A 22,699-nucleotide genomic window follows, 5' to 3' on the forward strand; every position below is an offset into this window, starting at 1 on the left:
AAATATCAAGCTAATCCAGGACAAGCACATTGGAAGGCTGTCAAGAGGATTATGTGATATCTTAAAGGCACATTGAATTCAGTTCTTTGCTACCATGGTGGTAACATGCATGTGGTAGGCTATACAAACGCATATTGGGGCAGGGACCCTGATGAGCATAAGTCTACGTCTGGCTATGTGTTCTTTATGAACAATTGTGCTATATCTTGGTGTAGCAAAAAGCGTACGTGTGTAGCCTTGTCTACAATGGGAGCTGAATTTGTTATAGGCTCATTCATAGTGCATGAATGCGTTTTGTTAAGGAGATTTATCAAACATTTGAGACTCACTTCTGAAGCAAAACTGCTAGTGACTTTATTCTGTGATAATCAAGTGGCAATTGCATTTGCTAAAGATCTCAAGTTTCACAATAGAACCAAACATATAGACACGTGATGCAAGTATATGCACAACATTGTATCTAAAGTCAAGGTTGTCTTGGCATATGTTAATACCCAAGATATGGTGACAGATCCCTTTACTAAGCCGGTTAATATGAATTCTTATGTTAAACATGTAAAATCTATGGGTATTTGTAAGATTTGATAGACTAATGTTATTTATATTTCTTTCTATGATTATTGTATAGCATGTTGAACATGTATATGAGTATGCTACCAGGTTTGCGATAAATCTTCTCACACGGATTTATTGCCTCAGACACTGCTTGTGGGCGGGCTGAGATGGGATGTAACAAAATCCAAGGTTGCTGAATTAATAAGTATGTCGGATTTTGGGGATATCATGTGATAATAACTCAAAAGAGTGAGAGTACAATAAGTTATGATATTCGTCATATATACGTATATGAAATACATCGCTCTAACTGGGTTAGGATAAGGTCACTTGTATATTTAACTATATAGAGAGATCGACCTTGCTATCTAAATGTCAAGGGTAACCTGGTTGACCAGATCTGAGGACTTGGATAGACATTGCATGAGAATGTGCATCTTGAAGGACTCAAGTTAGTTTATTGAGGAGAAACTGAACTAGTATAGATCTGTACGTCAAAAAATTAATGGTGTATGCATACACTCACTAGAGTGAGATAGTCTTGCCGTAATACTTGAGTCATACCACGTATGTCGCACTATAACTATAAGTCGACCACAAAAGGGAATGAAGAATGATCCTTGCTTCTTCATTGTGTGAGTCCTTGATATATATACTTTGGTGTACTTATTGACTTTTGACTTTATTTTAAAGAGAAAGATGAGTGTTGCTACTTTAGCATGTTGCTTAAGGTCATGTCTGATCCGGTTTAAAAGAACATATCTGAGAAAGCAACTTATCTTGATTCAAAGAATAAGTGTTGGAAAGGAAGATCATTTGACATTTTCAGATTATGCATATGTTAAAAGCTAACTTATTTTACCACATCCTGAGGATGTTTGGGTTTATGATTAAACATGTGACATAATGAAAGGCCCTTTTGGCATAGCTTGGCACTATAAATATGTGCAGATGGATTCAGTATGCTAGAATGTGAAAAATGTATTTGATATAGAACACAATGAGCTTCTTACCTGGCTTGTACAGGTATACTTTGTGTTATCTTATTTTTGCATGTTTAGGCTATTATGTTACACTAACTGGTACATAATATGCCTCCACTCCCTAAGCTCACGGGTCGCACGATCCATTTGTCAGTATGAATACCCGATGTTATTCACCATTTTGAGCATGTTTGGTGTTACTTCTTCTAAGATCTCTTCCCATCATGTGAGAGTGGGAGAATGTTGGGTTGGGTACCGGGTCTGCCCATGATGAGCGAGATCTGGACCTGACCCACATTTGAGGAGAAAGGCGGTTTAGAAACCACCCACCTCCCCATTATCTATGGGTTTTCCTCATTTGCGTGAAATGAGAGGAAAGAAAGATAGAGAGGAAATAGGGTTGAGCCCTTGTTGGTATTTTTTTCTTCTAAGTACCATTGGACATGAATCCATAAATATTATGTAAATTGATTTCGGTTAGAATATTTTTTTTTTCTATCAACTATATGAGAAGCTCTCATATGTAAATTTTTCTTTTCATAAGACAAATTTTCTCACTCACAAAGGTGGCCTCATTCTATGGACTGAATTTCAATTTAAGTGGGTAGTTGTAATCTCTCTTCTTGAACATTGGTAGACCCAATTTAAAACGAGATCGGATCAGGTCAGGGGTACCCTTGACAACAGGGGGTCGGAACCAGGATTTTAAACTAGAGTGGGCACAAATACAAAGTAAAAAACAATACTAAAAATACGTTTAAAAAACCCACATAAAAAAACCTTTGATTTTTGGATGTAACAAATTTTCTACTGTTTTGGAACAATAGGAAAAGCTGTACCTTTTTTCTTTTCCATTCAAAAATTTTCTATCATTTTCTCACACCAAGAAAATGATAGAAAAAATGGGACTAGAAAAATTACAGTTTTTTCAATTATCCCAAGCAAGAGACCTTTTGAAAAAAAAAATTATAAAAATCTAAGTTTTTATATGAAAATTTTCTCCATGTTCGGAGATGGAAAAACTTTTTTATGACAAGCTGCTGTGTGTGCTATATACCCACTCAATCTGACCTCATAGACGTGTTCAACATGTACCTTGAATTATATTTTTCAACGTAAAAACTATGCTCTTTTTTTTGTTTATAGAATTTGGGTAGATTGTAGGCTGTTGATTTTTGGAACCCTTGAAAAGCCTGCTTGCATATCACAAACACATGAGCTCAAACCTGTTCACTACTAAACAAACTATGTAGATCACATCTGTAAGGTTAAATCTGCAAAAATTTTGAAAAAAATGTAAATAAATAACATTTTCTACTATACAGTATACAAAAATGACCAGCAAACATTTGTCCTTGCAAAGCAGACCGTATCATGTGGTGCATTTTGCAAAAAGTACTTATAATTAGCTCGTACTCTAAAAAAAAAAGTACTTTTACTATTTAATAAAGCATAGAGGGCACCCTATCCAACTCTACATAATTAGCCACAACTACATAGGCATCCACATCCTCATCACTCATTGTCATAAATTCTAGGTCAGCGCATCTTAGCTATTTCATTTCCAATCATGCATATTTGACCCATATGCTTTGTTGAGGTGTGATCATATCCCTAGGTCATCATGAAAATGGATATAGAGAAATAGCAGTGAAGGCATGATGGCCGTAAAGAGGGATGAAGGGGTTAGGTCAGGCCTTTTTTGTTGCTTAAAACCGGTGGGGAGAAGGAAAAGGCTGGTCTGGTTTAGGTGTTACTTTCTTAAGGGCACTATTGAAGTTGTCGGAAAGAGCCAGCCTAACCGGAAGCGCTACCATAAGGCGGGAATCATGATTTTCAGGAAGCGAGAACCAGAAGCGGTGTGGAATGGTGCTTCCTATGCATGGGAATCGTGATTCCCCAACAAGAGAATTTTGATTCCCATAACTGAGTTTTTATTTTTATTGGAAATATAATTCTCAAGTTGAGAAATTTAATTTCTCATATATATGAATTTTAGTTTCTCGCTATTTATAAGTGTGATTTTGTCTAGTTCAACCACATGCCCTCTTTTTCTCTTGTCCAAATCAAATAAATGCATGAATTTACATAGCATATAGAATATAAATGCACATGACTTGATTTGAGTTTTATTGTTTTGATTGCAAAAAAGAAGTTTCTTTTATTTTTTTGAATTACCATATCTAGTTTGATATGTTTTTCTATGTACATGTGAGTATGTAGTTCTCTTTCTTAATTGCAGTTGTTTATTCTTTGTTTCATAATATAGCTAAATATGTTCAAAACTTCAAATTGGTGAATTTTTGAACAGAGGATAAATAGCCCATCAACCTAATTTGTATTACTTTTTGCACATATGAAATCATCAGTAATACATAATTAGTTAGATGTTAGTTATTTGTTTTGTTAACACACACACACATATATATATATAAGATTGTGCACTCTTATTCATTTCTTGTTGTTTAAAGGTGCCATATAATAGTTAATATTGTTAGGCTTAGTTGAAGTTTCTTAGAATTATGTATGATGAATTGCACGTCAATTGCTCCACAAATTTTTTATTATATCAATGTTTTGTATTCAAACTTCAAAATAAACTTATGAACATGCAGTTTTTAAAGGATTGGTATTGTCATTAATTGTATGTGTTATTTAGTTATCATATTGAATGATCCTTTAAGTAGTTTTTCTAATAAGATGATATAATTGTCAATGGTAGATGTCATTTATTAATTATTCACTTTGATATATTTCTTTTTTGTTCAAAAAACATTCAATAAAAGTTGTTTTCTTACATAAATTATTTTATCATTATTTCTTATAATTTTTTATATGGCTTCTTGAACAATTCTCCCTAATGCTTTCTATTTTGGTTACTACTTTCTGAATCATCCAAAAAATTGGATTGATTGCTTCTCAAATTCGATTCCCGTACACCTTCCTGTTTTCAATTCTCGTTTTAGCAACCATGGTCACAACAATACATAAAACCTAAGCACGCATCTCAAGTTTGACATCCGAGTTTTAAGTTTATTTTCATGAAGGATAAGAAAACCACCCTCAAAATCAAAGACCTAATCACACGGGCTAAGCCTTCTATACTTACGGTCGTCATCCGGACGGCGTAAACCCACAACATTCGAGTTTCAGTGTTGGAAACACCTTTTTGGAACGGATTTATATTTTTAAATTTTTAACTAATAAAAACTTTGTATAATAATGAGGAAGAACTGGTGCCCCCTCTGAATTTTATATTTTGTATAAGAATGAGGAAGCCTGCATAAGAATGAGGAAGCCTGCATATATTTTGTATAAGAATGAGGAAGCCTGCATATATTTTACACGAGGATAAAGAAGTCTGTATATATTTTTTGCAAGGATGAGAAAATCCGCATATATTTTTTGCAAGTAGGAAGAAGTCCACATATATTTTTTGTGTATGAAAAAGTCCACATATTTTATGCGAGAATGAGGTAAACCTCATGAAGTTTGTATAAAATATATGCAGACTTCTTCATCACCGCTTATAATATATGTGAACTTCCTCATTCCTGCTTATATTTTAGGAAAACTTTCTTGTCTTCATAAATATTAGTCATTTTCGCTTATATTTTATGTGAACTTTATGAGGTTAACAAAAAAATATCATGTGAATCTACTTTTTAGTCAGAGATACATCCGAAAAATTATATTCCACAAGACATTATCAAGACGGTCTTGGTGGCGTTGAAAAGCTAACACACCAATCTGTCTATCATTTTTATTAGTTTTCTTAATTTTTGACATAAGTAACCAAAAAAAAACAGCATAAAATAATTGGGTTCATCTCCTTATTTTGAAACGTTGTTAGGGTTATATCTCAACGCCCGTTCATCGTTTTCTAATGATTTAGATGTTTTTGAATACCTCCTTTCCACTGGTGCCCCTCTGAATTTTATATTCAGGAAGAACTGCATGGTCTTGCTTCATAGGCAAGGACAGCAACCCCAGCACTGGCTGAAGTTAATTCAGCGACATGAGTACTTAGACAACCAGAGAAGAAAGAAAGAATCAAGATCATACTTTCTGACATTGCAAGTGTAGAAGATGCTGGCTTTTGATTATAACATACTTTCCCATTCCTAAAAGAAGCTATATTACAGAAGGCATATACAGTACCACTTTCTTCTTCAAGGTGCAAGCACAAGAACTTTGATTGCTCCCTGGCTGTTCGCCGCCAACATTGTTGGACTATCACTCTTCCAACAAACAACACTGATGAAGTATAATGCTGCATCATCATCAGCGTCATTCATGTCTGAAGATCCAAATCTATGCCATGCTGCAGGCTTCAAAATTGCCTGAACAAATTAAAACCGTCAAAGTACATGTTAGGCAGGTGGAAAATGAAGGTGACTCCAGGTGGCATAACATAAGTTGGTATCTGCATTCCCAACCTTGTGGTAGACAAATACTTCATTAGTTTCACTGCCACATGCAATATATTCGTTGCTTACTGTGAGTCCAATAAAGTTTTTTTCATTGGTGTGCCCCTTAAATACTCGCATCTGATCCATACAAACACAAACAACACAACTGTCAATCTCATATTTTTCCTCAAAGCTTCATGCTATCTAACTTTCATCAAGAATTTGCAGAGAGATGAACTGGTGATCAGCAAAATGCATTTCTGTTATACATGGAGCAATAGCAGGCAACTTGCTAACAATATCATAAAAAAACATCTACAGGAGGTGGCGACAACACAATGTTGGGGGAACTCATGTTGAAGCAAAATGGCCTAGAAGAAGCCAGAAAACCAAGGGCTAGAATCCATAAAAAGAAATTAGATCTTTTGAACAACTATGAGCCAGGAAAGTATCTCAAACAGTACTGTGAACATAAAGCCACTGAAGTATAAAGAAAAGATCTAGAAAACGCAAACTTTATCTTTCCACTCAAATGATGCAAAAAGAACAGATCCAGAAAATGCAAAATCTGTATCATTGTTTTGAGCTTCTTAGGAATGAGACATTTGTAGAATCACATTTTTATGTTTATGCTGAAAAAACTAAAATTGCATTACCCATACAAACAGACAAAAATCACCAAAATACCCCTATAAACAAATAGATATGCACACAAATGTGTAGCTTCAGCATAAATCTCAAATTACAATGTCAAAGTGATGAATAAGATATGCTTCATGTCTGCATAACTCTGATTCCCTATACCAAAGAAAGGACTTGGTACAATATATTAAAGACGTAGGAAAAGATCAAGTTAAGGCATGAGAAAAGTAATAAAACATACAAGAGAGTTTTCCTTTACATCCCACAGCCGTAATGTACTGTCTGTTGATGCTGATGCCAGCTCATTGTTGGATAGAAACTTCACATATGAAACTGTTTTTCTGTGTCCACTGAAAACATGCAATGGTGCATTGATATTTCTCAAGTCATAATAATGAACGTGATGGTCAGCAGAACCAACCTGTACCAAAAACAGAACAAACACCATGTAATAACATCAAGAGCAAGAAAAATGGTGGGAAATCAGGTAAATACATACTGCTATATATCTGCTTGAACCTGGATTGTATTTGACAGAGCAAATATTTGCCTTCATATCAATGTTTAGCACGCTTGCTTCTTGCCTGGTGCACCAGACCTTAACCTATATCAAACAAATAAGAGATTCTGTAGATAGAAAAAGTGATGGCGCCCAGTACTTTCTTCAATTTCTGGATGACTAATAAGAATTTCATCAAATATTTTCCATAAGAAAAAAAACAAAAAATACATTCTGAAATCCTATATCACATCAATGCAAGTCTAAATTTGCAAGACTATGAAACCATGAAACATCATGTGTCTTTAAAGCAGAATTATTGCTACAAGCTAAGAGCAATGGCAAAATGAAGTTGAAAAGATTGGAATGCAAAAAGTATGACGGCTTAGTGAGAACTGAATACATGAGGAAAAGCAACAGAAGAAATTGAGAAAGCAGGATTTGATATTGAAAGAATGCACAAGTTACAGCACAGATGAAATTTCAGATTCTACTTTCAGACTTTCAGTCTCATGGTAATTAATGCCATCTAAATGTGAAATATGAAAGAACATTAATGAGAACACACAGTACATATGTATCTTTGTATGATTTCGTCTAAGGAAAAAACAAAAAGCATCTATATTGCATTATAGTAGTTCTGATGAATAAAGTAGTTATGACTGTTCTCCTTCCCACACCCCACCCCATCCCCCAGTAGACTGCTCTCTTCATTGGGTTTTATAAACTAACCACACAGACTTTTTGAATAACAATGGAGTTAAAAAAAAAGATCATCTCTTTTTTGGATAGGCAAATTGCAAGATAACCCTGTGTGATTCAAACCTAATGATAGTGTGACCTAACCATCCAACTATCTCATTCAATCCCCTCTGACAGAGGTTACATAAATTAAGAGTCATGGTAAGCTACATGCAATTCCTTAGCCTCTTGCTATTTCATATTTAACTGCACCTATTTACAATGCTATGACAAAGATTTTCCTATCCACATAAAAAAGCCAATTAATTCAATGGTGTTTTCGATGAATGTCTGGTCATTTGGCCTAAACTGGATCTGGCATCCGTTTGCATGACATCAGAACATAGTTTCATATACTAGGTTTTGAACAAAACCTTGGTTTCAAAAATCTAGAGCAGGTTTTCATTTCAAAACCTGGTTTGCCATGTTCTACCTTTTCAACCCCTTCAAGCTTAACCCCTCCACCCCCGCTCACTCCAACTGCTTCTGAGTTCAACTTTTGGACACCCAAGGGTAAATATGTTCATCTTGACTTGACGTCATGCATGTCTGGAACTGTGGTCACGACTGTTGTGCACATATATTGGACGAAAAGGAGATAAGGTTATAGATGGCCACCCCTAACCACGTTCTCCAGTTTGGGTACAACAGATTCTAGGTTCATAGTAAGAACATAAATGCTTAGAACATGTTTGCTTTGGTCACAGGTGGGATGAGGAATCAAGGCTGAGAATCCAGAAGCTCTGATTGTTGGTCACAAGGTCGGCCTTGTTACCAACTTTCACAGGAATCGAGGAGCATTCTCAAGCAAGAATCACAATCACAGACAGAACTTTCTCGTGTTTCACTAAACTTGAGAAAGTTCTGTGATTGTGATTTGCAATTACAGGAAACTGAGAAAAATCAAAGAATCACATGGTATTGCAAATGTGCACATCAAACATAATCATTATAACTCCATCATCAAAAAGTTAATTGCAGAACTCTTCCCTCCAGGTTGACCCCTGATTCCGAATCTCACTCCCAATGTGTCACCATGGATCATGCTATGGTCTTCAGAGTTCATTACTCAAGGAAGGACACATGGTACACCCTTTATAATTGAAGACAACTGCTCATATTATAGATAAAACCATATAAGGGAGGATATACCAAGGTTGCCAAACTAGGAAGCGGAAGCAGGAAACGATACGGGAAGCGGAAGCAAGAAGCGAGGCATTTTAAAGTTTATAGGAAGCGGGAAGCGAAGTATCAATTTAAAAGCGAAATATTAAAAAAATGAAGCAATATGGTAATTGAATAGGAATCGAACAAGAAACAAATAAAAACTAAAATAAAATTGATCATTCTTATATTTCATGATATTTCAGTAAAAGAGTTAAATTTTTGATAAAATCTAACAATGATGGTTACTAATTTAAAGAAAGTACATGAACACTGAGTGAAAGAGTGAGAAAAAATACATGAAAAACTTGAAAAGAAATGCGAGAAAAGCATATAGGAAGCAGAGACCATGTGTGTGGGGAGCATATAAGAAGCGTAGGGGAATCGAGATTCCCATGAAGTTTCGTAAGCGAGGAGTATCGCGCTTCCGAAGCGAGTTTCCGGGAAGCGAGCTTCCCACCTACCTAAGAAGCTTCTGGTAACTCTGGGATATACAAAGGAAGATAGATCGGGTAAGACAAGTGTCCAACAAAGATGAGAAACCATAAAGAAGTTGATGAGAGAGCTTAGTTAGATCCTCAAGGGAACATACTGTATGATGCTTGTTCTCTAGAATACTTGAATTCAACAAACAAACAAACAAACAAACAACAACTACGCCTTCATCCCAAAACAATTGGGGTCAGCGATATGAACCAAAAAAGAAATTCATTTTGGGTCTTCCACATGAATCCTTTTCCTCCAATCATTTCTATCCAACGCCATGTCCTCGGTGAGGTTCAAAGCATTCATATCCTTTCCTATCATCTCCATCCAAGTCTTCCTAGGCCTACCCCGACCTCTTTTAACTAATATATTTTCCCATTTCTCCAACCTTTCAACGATTGCAAATTTTTTCAGTTCCAGTTATGTTTTCCAAATGAACAAACTGATCATCATTGTACATCAACTAAACACACTTGACCAAAAAATAAACCTCTAATGTTCTCAAAATCAACAGTCATCATGTCAACACTATGCAGGATCTAAGAATCACGAAGATGAAACTTTCTGTACCTTACAATCATCACTACCAGATACAAGCATTGAGGGCTCCGTCCGTGAAAAATCAACACTCCAGGCTCTCTTCTCATGCTCCTTATATTCCAAAATATTCTGAAAGTCCAAAAAACCAAAAGTTGATTACTGTTCATATATATTTTATAGAATCATTTCCAATAGGAGGTAGCATGTTTACCTGGCGGGTGTTTACATCCCAAACACTTACAATGCCTTCATAATCACTGCTTGCAATCTGGTTCTTAACGTATTTATTCCAACTCAGACAACTAAGCTTCGACCGAGTGGACATCTTGACAACTGGGCAGTGTACTTCAGCAGGCTGATTTACAATCTAAAAAGGAGCCAATGTGCACTAAACATAGGCACAGTTGATCTATTTTCCAGCAATACTGATCAATGAATCCTGAGTACTCACTGTAGAAAATTTAAAAACTTTGATAGGTCTAGAGACTCCAGCAGTAACAAACAACTCATCATCTCTATCAAATTCCATGCTGTATTTACAATTGATAGGAAGTCAGGGAGAGGTCTATCCATGCTACTATGAAAATACAAAGGAATGATAAATAAACCATAAACTTTGAAAAAACAGACCGATAATATGAGAAACAAAGGCCGTGTTGAAACAAATTAAATGGCAGAAGGAAGTTTTAATGAGCAGATAACCAGAAAAAATATAGCCTTAAAATTGAAGAAAAGCTCGAAAACATCAATTTAACAAAACAAGGACAAAAAGAACTAACTAAAAGTAGGAAGTCACAATACTAAGCTATTCCACTAGAAATTAGCATCCTTGGTGTATTATTTAGCAAACAATCAGAATTAATCACAAAGTAAAAGGATAAGGGTCAAATGGGAACATCATACTACACATAATTTATGGCAAAGGATATCATCCAGTAACATAATACATCAAGCGCATTGTTTATCCACACAGTCAGTTCCAAGCTGCAAAACAAACACTTGGTACCATTTCCTTTCTGGGTGGCAATGAAATAAGAGTTCTTATCTCTCTAGCAACATTTTACAGTTCTAGTGGCAGAATTATATATCCATTTAAGGTTATTGTGTCATACCTACAACTAAGAATAGGGCAGGCCAAGTCTGACATGAATGAAGCTACTAAATTCAAGTATGTAAACAAAAACAAAAGAAGGCTATGTCACATAGGGGCAGGTGACAGTGCGGCGATATGGCACTTTAAAAAAACTTGGGTGCGAGGGTATATATAATAAATTTTTTATTAAAATAAAATTCATAAAAAAAAAACTGCTCAAACTTAGAACCCAACCCAAGCTTGAGTTCGGTTATGGCTTGGGTTCAACAAAGCCTCTTTTGGAGCAGACATGGGTTCGATTCTGCTGAACCCAGCAGGCATAGGTTCAGGGGTTCACCAGAGCCAAACCCAGCAGGCCTGGTTCAGCCCTTGCGCCAATGAGGAGAGGAGAAGGAAGGAGGAGAAAGAGAGGATGAGGCGGCAGAGGGAGGAGGAGAGGGAAGGAGAAGAAATCAGGTGGAGGAGGAGGAGAAGGAAGAAGAAGAAAGAGAGACGTACCTTAGTCATTGTCAAAAGAGGAGGATGTCGTCGTCATCGCTGCCATCATAAGAGAAGGAGAGGAGTCGGGGTCAGGGGATGAGTCGTGCCCTACACTCCCCCCCCCCCCCCGCCATAAATTTTTTTAGTGGACCAAAATGGAGTCGATCAAAGTTGATTGGATCAATTTTGGACAAAAATAACCCTAAGTGTGCCCAGGGTTATTGATTGCCCCTGCGTCACGTCGACGAGGTGCGGCAGCCTATTAGGCGAGCCCATGTGACATAGAAAGAAGGTGAACATTGAACCACTTTCACTAATCTCATGGTTATAGGGTTATAGTCCTCAAGATTCGTCCAGGTGTTCAACATTGCCACGTTGAAGCACTTCAAAAGAAAGATGCTTGATAGATCAAACAACATTGCTCTCACTTGTGGTGGCAGCACCCTCAGAGATCATCAGTGAAATCCTGCAATTAGCCAATTGCTATTCAAAGCATCAATAGTTTAATACACTTTGTGTCGACTCTGCATCTCACAGATTTTAACTTTGGAGTCCTATAACCTATGTCACATGGGTGTGGGTACGGGTGAGGGTGAGGGTGAGGGTGAGGGTGAGGTGCGGGTGAGGGTGGGGTACGGGTGCAGGTGAGGGTGAGAGTGAGGTGCGGGTGAGGGTGGGGTGCGGGTGAGGGTGAGGCACTTTCAAAAACTTGGGTGCGGGGGTGCGGCAAAAATATAAAAAATTATATATATATATATATATATATATATATATATATATATATATATATATATATATATATATATATATATAAAGTCCAAAAGTTGGACATAAATGACCCTGGGTGAGTTGACCACACCCAGGGTCAGGTTGACCGCATTGGGTGCGGGTGCGACGCGGGTGTGGCACCTAGTTGGAGAGTCCCTGTGACATAGATTATAACTCTATGTCTTGCCCACGACATCCATTTCTTTCTTATTGCATTGTTCCTGCATTCAGCAGTCATATGCAAGTTAGATTTATTAACTTGCCTTTCCCTTGGGGTTTCTTCATGTAATTCATCCTGAGTTTTTTTAAGTTTCAGATAGAATCCATGAGTAGATAACGCTATTTCATTTCCTATGTTTATTTGTGAAAAACTTTTTGACTTTTTGAAAGATAAACAAACATATCCAAAACAAGCACATGAATGTATTATGAACTTTTAGTGTATTGACACTCATGTATAGGTCTAATGCACAAAAAGAGAATGAATTCATCTTGCAAGAAGCACACCTTGACACAATATTTGCAGAATGAAATAGATCTCCATGCCTAAGTTCTGCAAGGACCCGCAGGCGGCTAAAAAATGTAGATAACACAATTAGCAATAAAAGAAGTATGATGATTGAACATAAAAAAAATTTAAACTACACAGTAACAATGAAACTCAAAGGTACAAAAATCATTAATATATTGTGATAATCATCACCTGTATCGAGTAAAGGTTGTAAGTACAGATTGGAAATCTTCAAGACCTGCATGGTACCCTTCTCTGTTTATGCTATTACAATCCCTTTCTTGCTTAACAGATTGGTTAGATGTTGTGCGGCTCTTTTGAAGGTAACACTCTTGCAAATCGTTTAACTATACAAAACACAAACACAATGAGCAGAAAAAAGATGACAAGTTGGATACACTTTCAAGTTGAATGCCACATTTTCCCAAACCAATTCCGTAACAATAGAACAGATGGACACAGACACAATAAAGTGCTTCTTTTGGGTGCAAATTAAAAAAATATGCTTCATGCAAAAAAGCTTAAGAAAATGCATAAGTTAATTTAGAAATAATATAAACAAACTTACCATGCCAAGTTGATGGAAGTCTTGGTATGACATAAATTCTTCTAGCTACTACATCTACAAAAGAAAAATGATATAAAAATGAAACAAAAGAAGAACTGTCGCCTGGGTACGGGTGTGGGTGGGTGCAGGTATGGGTATGGAGGGTACGACACGGCAATTCCAAAAAATGTGGGTATGGGGACACGGCTAAATATATACTGAAAAATATATATTATATATCTAAAATATATACTGAAAATATATATTATATATTGAAAATATAATATAGAATATAATATAGGGCACGGAAAATGCCGTGTCCAGGTACCAATACCCATGTCAACACAGGTACGGCACCCTAAGTGCCGTGCCGCAGTAACATAGGAGAAGAATCTACTGCCATCAATAAGATGGCACAAAAACCAGTTGAAGGACAGAGAAAGCATCACAACAAAGTCAATGTTGCATACTTCCCGAAAGCTCATCCAACTGAACTACCACATGGTTTTTTACATAAAGATACATAAAAGAATACATATATTTGTTTCAACAAGCCAACATGAGCCACACTTTGCAGAAAACCCTTTGCTCATGCTTGGCTGATTTATACTAAATAAGTTTCTTGAGGCTAAGCTGGTGCAGACCAATTGACAAGCCCAAATGAGCTTAATGCAAGCCAAACCAAGCCAAGCAGCAAGCACCTTGGTTTGTTTCACAACCAATTTGTCTTAGTTTTAGACAGAAATAAAGAGAGAAACAGTATGCATCAAACAAACACAGTGTAGGAGACAATGACGATGTTGTGACAACATATGTGGTTTGGAAGACTGTAATCATAGTCTAACCAATGCTTTTCATTTTCTTTTATCTTCTTTTCTGAAAAAGCATGAACTTACCAATATTGTGATCAATAGTTTATTATTTTGATTTCTATATGTTTAGTTTTGTCATGCAATGACAACTATTCTAAAACTTGTTATGTGCACACAAGTGTTGAATTTGGGAAGGTTCCTGGTGGATTCGGTCTCCTTGGCTTGGTTTTAGTTTGGAAAACCCTTAATAATGTCGTCATTTATGCTTTGTACCTCGATTCATCTTTTTATTTGGAAGCATGTGATGTCTCATCAGCTCATTATATTTGTTTTTCCATATTGTTTATGTTGCTTGATACCTTAACAAATATTGTTCCCTTCAAAATGGGGGGAAAAAGAAAAAGAAATAAAAGGAACTTGTTCCTTCCAACTTAAATATTCAAACAGGTGTACACAGATCCCAATGTCTGCTGGCTAAACAAATTTAAAAGATGCAATACATACATGATACAACTAAATTGTTCTTAGTACAAACATATATATGATTAGTCTATACACTTATGATCATTCTGTAATGAAACAAGTGGAAATACAATAGAGAACCCAATAAGGATCAACGAGAATACAAAAGAAGTGCTCATGCACTAATCCACGAAGGGATAATACAATCACAAAGTGATAATGAACTCAATAGCACAACACATATACACAATAGCCACTAAGGGCCAACACAAAAGATAAAAATATAAAACTTGATTATAAAATGCTTAAGAAAGCACTAAGAAATACAAAGGGGAGAACCCCTATTTATAATACAATGGCTATGTCACAGGGATTCGCCCAATAGGGTGTGGGTGTGGCACCCGGTGCAGTCAAAATGACCCTGGGTGCCAGCCAGCCCGCGCCCCCACCCCCATACCAAGTTACACATCTCTCTCTCTCTCTCTCTCTCTCTCTCTCTCTCTCTCTCTCTCTCTCTCTCTCTCTCTCTCTATATATATATATATATATATATATATATATATATATATATATATATATATAGAGAGAGAGAGAGAGAGAGAGAGAGAGAGAGAGACGCACCCGTACCCGCACATGTGTGACATAGTACAATGGAGAGGTAGTGGGGGCAGCCCAACGACCAGTTGGGCTGCTGCCCCAACAGCTATATTATGTAAACAATAAAAAAGAAATAAAAGGACAATCAGCCTTCACTAAGCTGACACCTATTACATATGTGAAATGACTGAAATACCCTTAATGGGTATTTCAGTTTACATGAACAGAAATATATACATATACATATACATATGTATATATGTATATATGTATATATATATATACATATATGTACAAATACACATACAATTCAACATATTCTAACAAAGGTCAAAATTATTCTTTATGCTGAGTTCTTCAGTTTTCTTCCACATAAGCTTGTTGCTGGGCTTGAAGTGACTATAGGCCACAATAATTTCTTAAAATTATGTGGATTAGGTGTTAGGCACTAAGGAGGCAACACTCACGAGTTCGTACAAATACACAAATATCAGTTTTTTCCAAGGTTTTAAAACTCGCCGAGTCAACTCGGTGACTCGGCTCGGCTCGGCCCTCCAGCGAGTCAACCCGGCAAGGCAAACTTGGTTTGCGAAGACTCGGCTGCTGACTCGGGCGAGTTCTGGGATGTTTGAAATTTGATTTTTTGGGTTGGTTCCTAAGTTTTTGTCTCACCATGTTAATGGGCCATGAAGGTTCCACAATGCATTTTTGGTTACAGATAGATAGTTGCTTTGCAAGACCCTCCTTTGGGAACACGGTCGATAAGCTAAGAGAGGACTAGAGGGTGGTCCCCATCCAATCTGGTGGGGCGTAGTCATTCCCTTCATCTGCTTTGAACTAGTGTTCCTTTTACTTGGCCTATTAACCACAAATGATGCCTTGTAATCCAGAATTCCTGTGTTTTTTCATAGAAACCTGAAGGCTACTTGTGATGCTTTGACTTGATGACCATCAGCCTAGTCCACCTGATCAATGCCCAACATAAGACTGCCTGATATGTGGGGGGGCCTCCATCTGGATGCTAGCACAACACATTCTATGTATGAATGCAATATGGAAGCCATTTTGCTTGTACTTGTTTATTGCAAGCTCATTCACAAGAACCAATGTGTGTGACTGCAATTCTTGGTTGCAAGCACTACAGGTCATTCTAGATGCCTTGTTCAATTTGGGCCATCAGGCCATTGAAGCCAAAGTCGCTTGTATCGCTCAAGGTAATTTCTCGCCACGGGTTTTTCTCAAAGAGATTTTCAAAAGTTGGGTTTTTTCGGAAAATCTCATGAGCTTAAAATTTTGAAAAAATATAATAATAATAAATATATAAGAAAATAATAAGTCTTGCATTATTTTTCTTGCAAAAATATAAAGAAAAAAAGTTTTAAAAAATAAAATAAACAAATAAAAAATGCAAGCTTTAAGTATAAAAAATGAGCTTTTTTTTTAAAAAATATTGTGCATTATTTTTCTTGCAAAAATATAAAGAAAAAAGTTTTAAAAATGGTTTGAGACAAATTATAAATTGTTTTTCTTTTAAAATCAAAAGTTAACAAAACCCGGTCCGAGTCACCGAGTTGACCCACCGAGTCACGAGTCGAGTCCCGAGTCACTGGGTTTTAAAACCTTAGTTTTTTCAACGAAAACACATGATCCAAGTGTGGATTCCTCATAAATTGACCATGCCCAACACATTTATGGGGTTGGAACTGCAAAAAAAAAAACAGTGGAAGAGCAGAAAAACCCATTACCCATTTAGCACATTTCATTTAGCACGCACCCATTATAAATATATATAGAGAGAGTAATGGGTCCATGCTAAACCCATTTGGCGCTAAACCGCGTGATAAATTAGCTTTTCGGGCTTTTTTCATTTTATTTTTAAATTCTGACCGTACAGATGTGATCTATATACTTGATTTTATACGGATCAGCTCTTGAAGCGTTTGATTCCAAAACATGGGTGGGTTTTTATAAAGTTCAAAAAAACAACAGTCCAAAATCTTTGCAAATTTTTGAGGCTCCAAACATCATTTTTTTTATTGAAAACACATGATCCAGGTGTGGATTCTTAGTAAATCGAGCATGCCCAACACATTTATGAGGCCAGAACCGCATAAAAAGAACCAGAGAAACCCGAAAAACCCATTTAGCATGCGGTTTACAACCAAATGGGTTTAGCATGGACCCATTTTCCTATATATATATATATATATATATATATATATATGTTTGTTTCCAAACTGCAAAATCTGATAAGGAAGCAGTTGGATAGCTGATCTTCAATATCATTGGCAGGCACCATTGGCATTTTCTGAGACAATTTTAAGGAGGTGCAACATGTTCTATGCAATATGGTACAAGAATACATGGAAAAATATCAGATAAAGAGTTAAAACAATTGGTACAAGTAAAAAGAATTTCCGATCTTACCATTTTCCTTTGTTTTTCTTCTTCTCTGTCATGCCTCAGCATGAGATACTCATCCAGCATGGCAAGCAGAGGTACTCCATCATACATAAATGGCACACCCCTGTCCTCTTCTCATGCTCGTGTCTTAACCACAAAAGTATCAACCAGAGCTGCAATAATGAAGCAGGATTCATGTAATTAGAAGCATTAGCAAAGATGCAAAAATATCACACACACACACACACACACACACACATGCAATGTTGGCGATTTCTGTAAAGCAAACACAGAAAGTGTACCTGTATTCGCCATGGTTTGCAACTGCGTGTAGGAAACTCGCGTTCTCCTCAGCCGGACGATGCCCATGATGAGTCCAAGCCAAAAAGTCATCAGTGAGCAGGACTCTGAACCCAATGGTGATTTACGTAGGTTATGCAATGGCTTCTCATCATCCATTGCAGCCTCCCTTCACTTTATATAGTGGAGGAATGGGAGGTTGTACAGTGAATGTCGACACTCTACATTCTCGTAACCTCCCTTCATGGCATTAATTGCCCTCCATCCACTATTATGCCAACGATCCCACTACTCTTTTAATGTCAAAACGGATCACCCAATGGATTGGACCCGATCCATATGTCCAACATTCTCCCACTTGACCTATTGACACTAAAAGTGCACTAAATCGATGTTTATATTGTTATCTCGATTTAATTCTTCAAGTGGGTTTACATGTTACCTTTTATCACAAGGATGAATCAAATGAGTCATGGAGATGAGCATTCCTTTATGAAATGTCATATTCACAAGTACTACACTACAATTCACCTTCAGTGCTTAAGCATGTTGAAATTATCTTTATGAATAGGTTGGTCTCTTACCTATTCTATTGGTTCTTTAATATTGTTATTATGTTATTCTCTTTAACCCATACGAGAGATCCTTTATGCAAAATCAACAATTACACAAAACCTTAGAGAATAAAAAACATAAACACAAATGTATTGTCATACATCAGAAGGAATAAAAAAGACTCATCCCCTTTATATGTTGGGAATACAATCCCGGTGCTAGCCCTTTAGTAAGGGGATCCACAATCATTTTCTTTGTCCCAATTGTATCAATACATAGCAGATGATTCTCAGTCCTTTCTTTAACAACAAAATATTTTAACTCCATGTGTCGACACGAGATTGAGCTCTTGTTGTTATTTGAAAAGGACACGGTTGCTTCATTATCACAAAAGATCTTTAGTGGTCTCTCAATAGAGTCCACAATCCCAAGATCCATAACGAAGCTTCTTATCCAAATGGCTTGAGATAAAATCTCGTATAAAACCAATAATTTCTGTTTCAATGGATTTCATAAATTCTTTCACTGTCCTGCAGTAAGAGATGACACCTCGAATATTCTGAGCCACTCACAATTGCAAAAGCAACAAGCTAAGTGATATGATGCACACCTCAAATATTCTGAGCCATTTGAGGATTGCAATATTCCTTGTGGCAATAACACGATGCGTAGGATATTATGCTTCTATGTGAAGTGATACGATGCACATTGCTGATATGCATGCTTGTGCCCATATTGTGGCTACCGACCCCGAGGCGGTCAATGGTTTAGAGCAGTCGATTATTGATGCATGCATCATTGAGTGGGGTGTCTGTCGAGCACCTGATCTCCAAAGGATTATCTGCGAGGGTGTGTATGATCAAGACTAGGTACCCGGCTAGAGTGGTAGATTCTCTGTGAGGATGTACACTGTCCACGAACAGGTAGCCGCAAAGACGGTGAACTCCTGTGAGGAAGTGTATGGTCCAAGACCAGGTATACCATCTAGGGCGGAATTTCTTGTGAGGTTATACATGTCCCAGACCAGGTGATCCGGGCGTTGATCTTGTTGTTTGTATTAGTGGCTATCGACCTTGAGAACGGTCATTTGTGTGGATGCGTGTATCGCAATGATTTTCATTGGATATGGCATTTGTTAGGGACTGATCTCCCAAAGGTTTCGCTGTGAGGTTATACATTTCCCAGATCAGGTGACCCGACTAGAGTGGGAGATCTCTGTGAGGATGTACACTGTCCACGAACGGGTAGCCGCAAAGACGGTGAACTCATGTGAGGAAGTGTAGGGTCCAAGATCAGGTATACCCTCTAGAGCGGTAATTCCTTGTCTGGTCGTATATCTCTCGAACCGAACGATCCGACGTGGATCTTGTGTTTTTGCTTACCATAAAAAGTTATGGTGAGCTGTGACGATCTTCTGAGATTGTTTGTGATAGCCAACTATGAATTCATAGTTTCGGCTTTCTGTTTTAGCATGATTACATGCTTGACTCAAGTGTGAGAATCAGATCGTTAGCGATTTGAGTTAGTGATCATGTTTTGGACCTTCTACGGAAGGGTGAGCTTTTCTGAGAAGGTATGACGCCTTAGTGCATCATAATCGGTGACGGTTAGCCGCGTAAGACTTTGAGAGATGAGGATAGATTAAGGTCGTTCAGGACAAAGCGTTGGTTAGAAGTAGCGAGTAACAAACTATGTCCTGGTGGTGATTAGATGCAGAGACCTCGTTCTAGGAACGAGGACAAGCTTGTTGCGTAGTAGTTCACAGCTTACGATCAAATGGATCGTATGCTGCATTGGTCAGTTGCACTGCTTACTTGCGTTGAACTGCTTACTGTTTGCACTACTTACGCATTTGCACTGCTTACTCGCTTGCACTACTTACTCGCTCGCACGCCTTATTCGCTTGTACTGCTTACGTGTTTGCACTATTTACCTGCTTGCATTGCTTACCTGTTTAACTGCATATTTGCTTTAAACTGCGTAGCCTTCTGAATTAAATGTACTTAATTCAGTTTCTTGTTAGTATCTCTTGTGCACCTACTAGTTTTTCACGAAACTAACCCATTTTATGGGTACATATGATGTTTAGGTACTCTACGGGCGATGGCGCGATTGCAAGATGGCTTCAAGACTTCTTCTTCCTGCTCTTAGCTCGCGTCCTGGACGCTTGGGTTTGTATCGGATTTCCCTTAGGATATCCGAATTTTTATGCGTTTTGGTTCTTTTAGCTAACATGCCCAGAGTTGTCAGCTTGCCTTATGATTTATCAAAGAAAAAACTTCCGCTGATTTCATAAACCAACTCTGAAGGAAAGAGATATTTCTAGTCTCTTGCCTGTTTTTCTGAAAAGGTTCGCAAGTTTGAAATTTAGGGCGTTACACGGACCCATAATGGGTCCAGGTCAGATCCAAGAATAAACAGTAGACCTAATCCACCCAAAATGGGTTTGGATCGGGCCTGTCATCGGGTCACCTCTCCGGACCCGATTCGGGTTTTCTATTTGCATTTTTTTTCTGAGAAACTAAAAAGGTTTCTCCTCTAAGAAGTCCCTTCGTCGCCCCCACGGCGACCCACGTCTCTGTACGGCTACCGACGTCGGTGCCCAGTCGGCGACGGTCACCTCCCCAGATGACACATCTACGCCGGTGCCCGTCGGCGACGGTCACCTCCCCAGATGACGCATCTACGCCGGTGCCCATCGACGACCGACTTCGCCCCACGACGACGTGTGATTCCTCTGCAGTCTGATGGCTGAAGGGGCAGAGGAAAAGGGCACGACACCAGCAACAGTGCCGACAAGGCCGCCGGCTACCGACGGTCGCCCCTGCCGGCACATCGCCCCACGACGATCGTCCGATCCTCCGGCAGAACCCACTCCCGGTGACAGGTATAGGTTACAGATTTTTTTTTTGTCGTCAGAGCTGTCAGTAAACTGGCGCCGCTGGCTGCCTGGCGACATCATCGGTTTACCGACAGCTCCGGCGACAAAAAAAAAAATTGTACCCTGTACCTGTCGCCGGGAGTGGGTTCTGTCAGAGGATCGGACGATTGCCATGGGGCGATGTGCCGACAGGGGCGACCGTCGGTAGCCGGCGGCCTTGTCGGCGTTGCTGCTAGTGTCGTGCCCTTTTCCTCTGCCCCTTCAGCCATCGGACGACAGAGGAATTGCACGTCGGCGTGGGGTGACGTCGGTCGTCGATGGGCACCGGCGTAGATGGTCGTCGGCTAGGCACCGGCATCGATCGTCGTACGGAGACGTGGGTCGCCGTGGGGCCGACGAAGGGACTTCTCAGAGGAGAAACCTTTTCGGTTTCTCAGAAAAACGCAAACAGAAACCCTCGAATTTCTGTTTCTTTTTAACAGTGGAATCGGATCGGGTCTGACGTGTCGACCCGGTGACAAGCCCTATTGTGAACACCACAAATTTTTCAAAGGTTTATAAAATGACCTTTTTGCCCCTGACTCCATCTTCTGAGAAAAGCAAAGCTAAATTTCAGTCATTCTTCAGGTTTTCTGGATTAAATTTCATATTGATATATTCAAAATCAAACCTGGATCCGAACCCAGTGTTTTAAACCCAAATCTGAGCCTCATTGTCCGATTTTCAAATTAAAATTACAAAATACCCAAAATGGTTTTGAATGACTCAGGGCAGTTCATCCAGCATCCTCTTGGATCCACGACCCTATATTTCTCAGTTTGAGGTTGTAAACCTCAAATGTTTCCAAAAAATCCGGATATAAACCCATTTTCTAAAGAAATTTTCTCAAAATAGCTTTTAATTCTCAGAAAAATTCCCTTTGTAAATATTTTTGCAAAAACACAAAAAATTAGTTTTAATCTTTGTTTTCTCGCAAATCTTAGGATTTTTTATCTAAAAATACAAAAAAATGGAAAATAACACAAAAACCAAAAAAAAATGGAAAAATTACGAGAAAAACAAATAAGTTTAAACTTTTAATCAATTTTTTGCTAAAAACCTCGGGAGCCCTTTTGCTGTAAAAACTTGAAAATCGAAGGGGGGTCCTTTGCAAAACTCTCTTTTAGGGTTTGAAAACCCTTCGCAAGCAAGGAAAGAGCGAAAGAGAGCCGCCCCCCTCACTCTCGCCTCTCTCTCCCTCTCTCTCTCGCCTCCATTGCCAACCGAAT

General features: G+C 38.1%; 1 protein-coding gene across 1 annotated transcript; it reads right to left on the reverse strand.

Moving 5' to 3' along the window:
* Positions 1-5,591: 5,591 nt before the first annotated feature.
* Positions 5,592-21,700, reverse strand: LOC149848167 (E3 ubiquitin-protein ligase COP1-like). The gene is made up of 11 exons (XM_090003525.1): positions 21,561-21,700; positions 21,073-21,301; positions 13,067-13,221; positions 12,871-12,936; positions 10,474-10,552; positions 10,234-10,389; positions 10,053-10,151; positions 7,092-7,196; positions 6,834-7,013; positions 5,978-6,088; positions 5,592-5,881 (listed from the first exon to the last, which is right to left on the reverse strand). Exons 1-11 carry the CDS (start codon positions 21,698-21,700, stop codon positions 5,711-5,713), a joined length of 1,491 nt encoding a protein of 496 aa, XP_089859651.1. The 3' UTR covers positions 5,592-5,710.
* Positions 21,701-22,699: the final 999 nt, after the last annotated feature.

This window comes from Nuphar pumila, chromosome 1 (assembly GCF_984573655.1).
Source record: "Nuphar pumila chromosome 1, dmNupPumi1.hap1.1, whole genome shotgun sequence".
Classification (NCBI taxonomy): Eukaryota; Viridiplantae; Streptophyta; class Magnoliopsida; order Nymphaeales; family Nymphaeaceae; genus Nuphar; species Nuphar pumila.

What these genes read in the sequence shown, in the direction of transcription:
- LOC149848167 (XM_090003525.1), bottom strand. Translation starts at nt 21,700, where the DNA reads ATGGCTGAAGGGGCAGAGGAAAAGGGCACGACACTAGCAGCAACGCCG. An exon ending in AAGTTTTTAAATTTTCTACA is followed by an intron (nt 10,390 to 10,473) that starts GTGAGTACTCAG and finishes GCTCCTTTTTAG; the next exon opens with ATTGTAAATCAGCCTGCTGA. An exon ending in AAGTATTTGTCTACCACAAG is followed by an intron (nt 5,882 to 5,977) that starts GTTGGGAATGCA and finishes TAATTTGTTCAG; the next exon opens with GCAATTTTGAAGCCTGCAGC.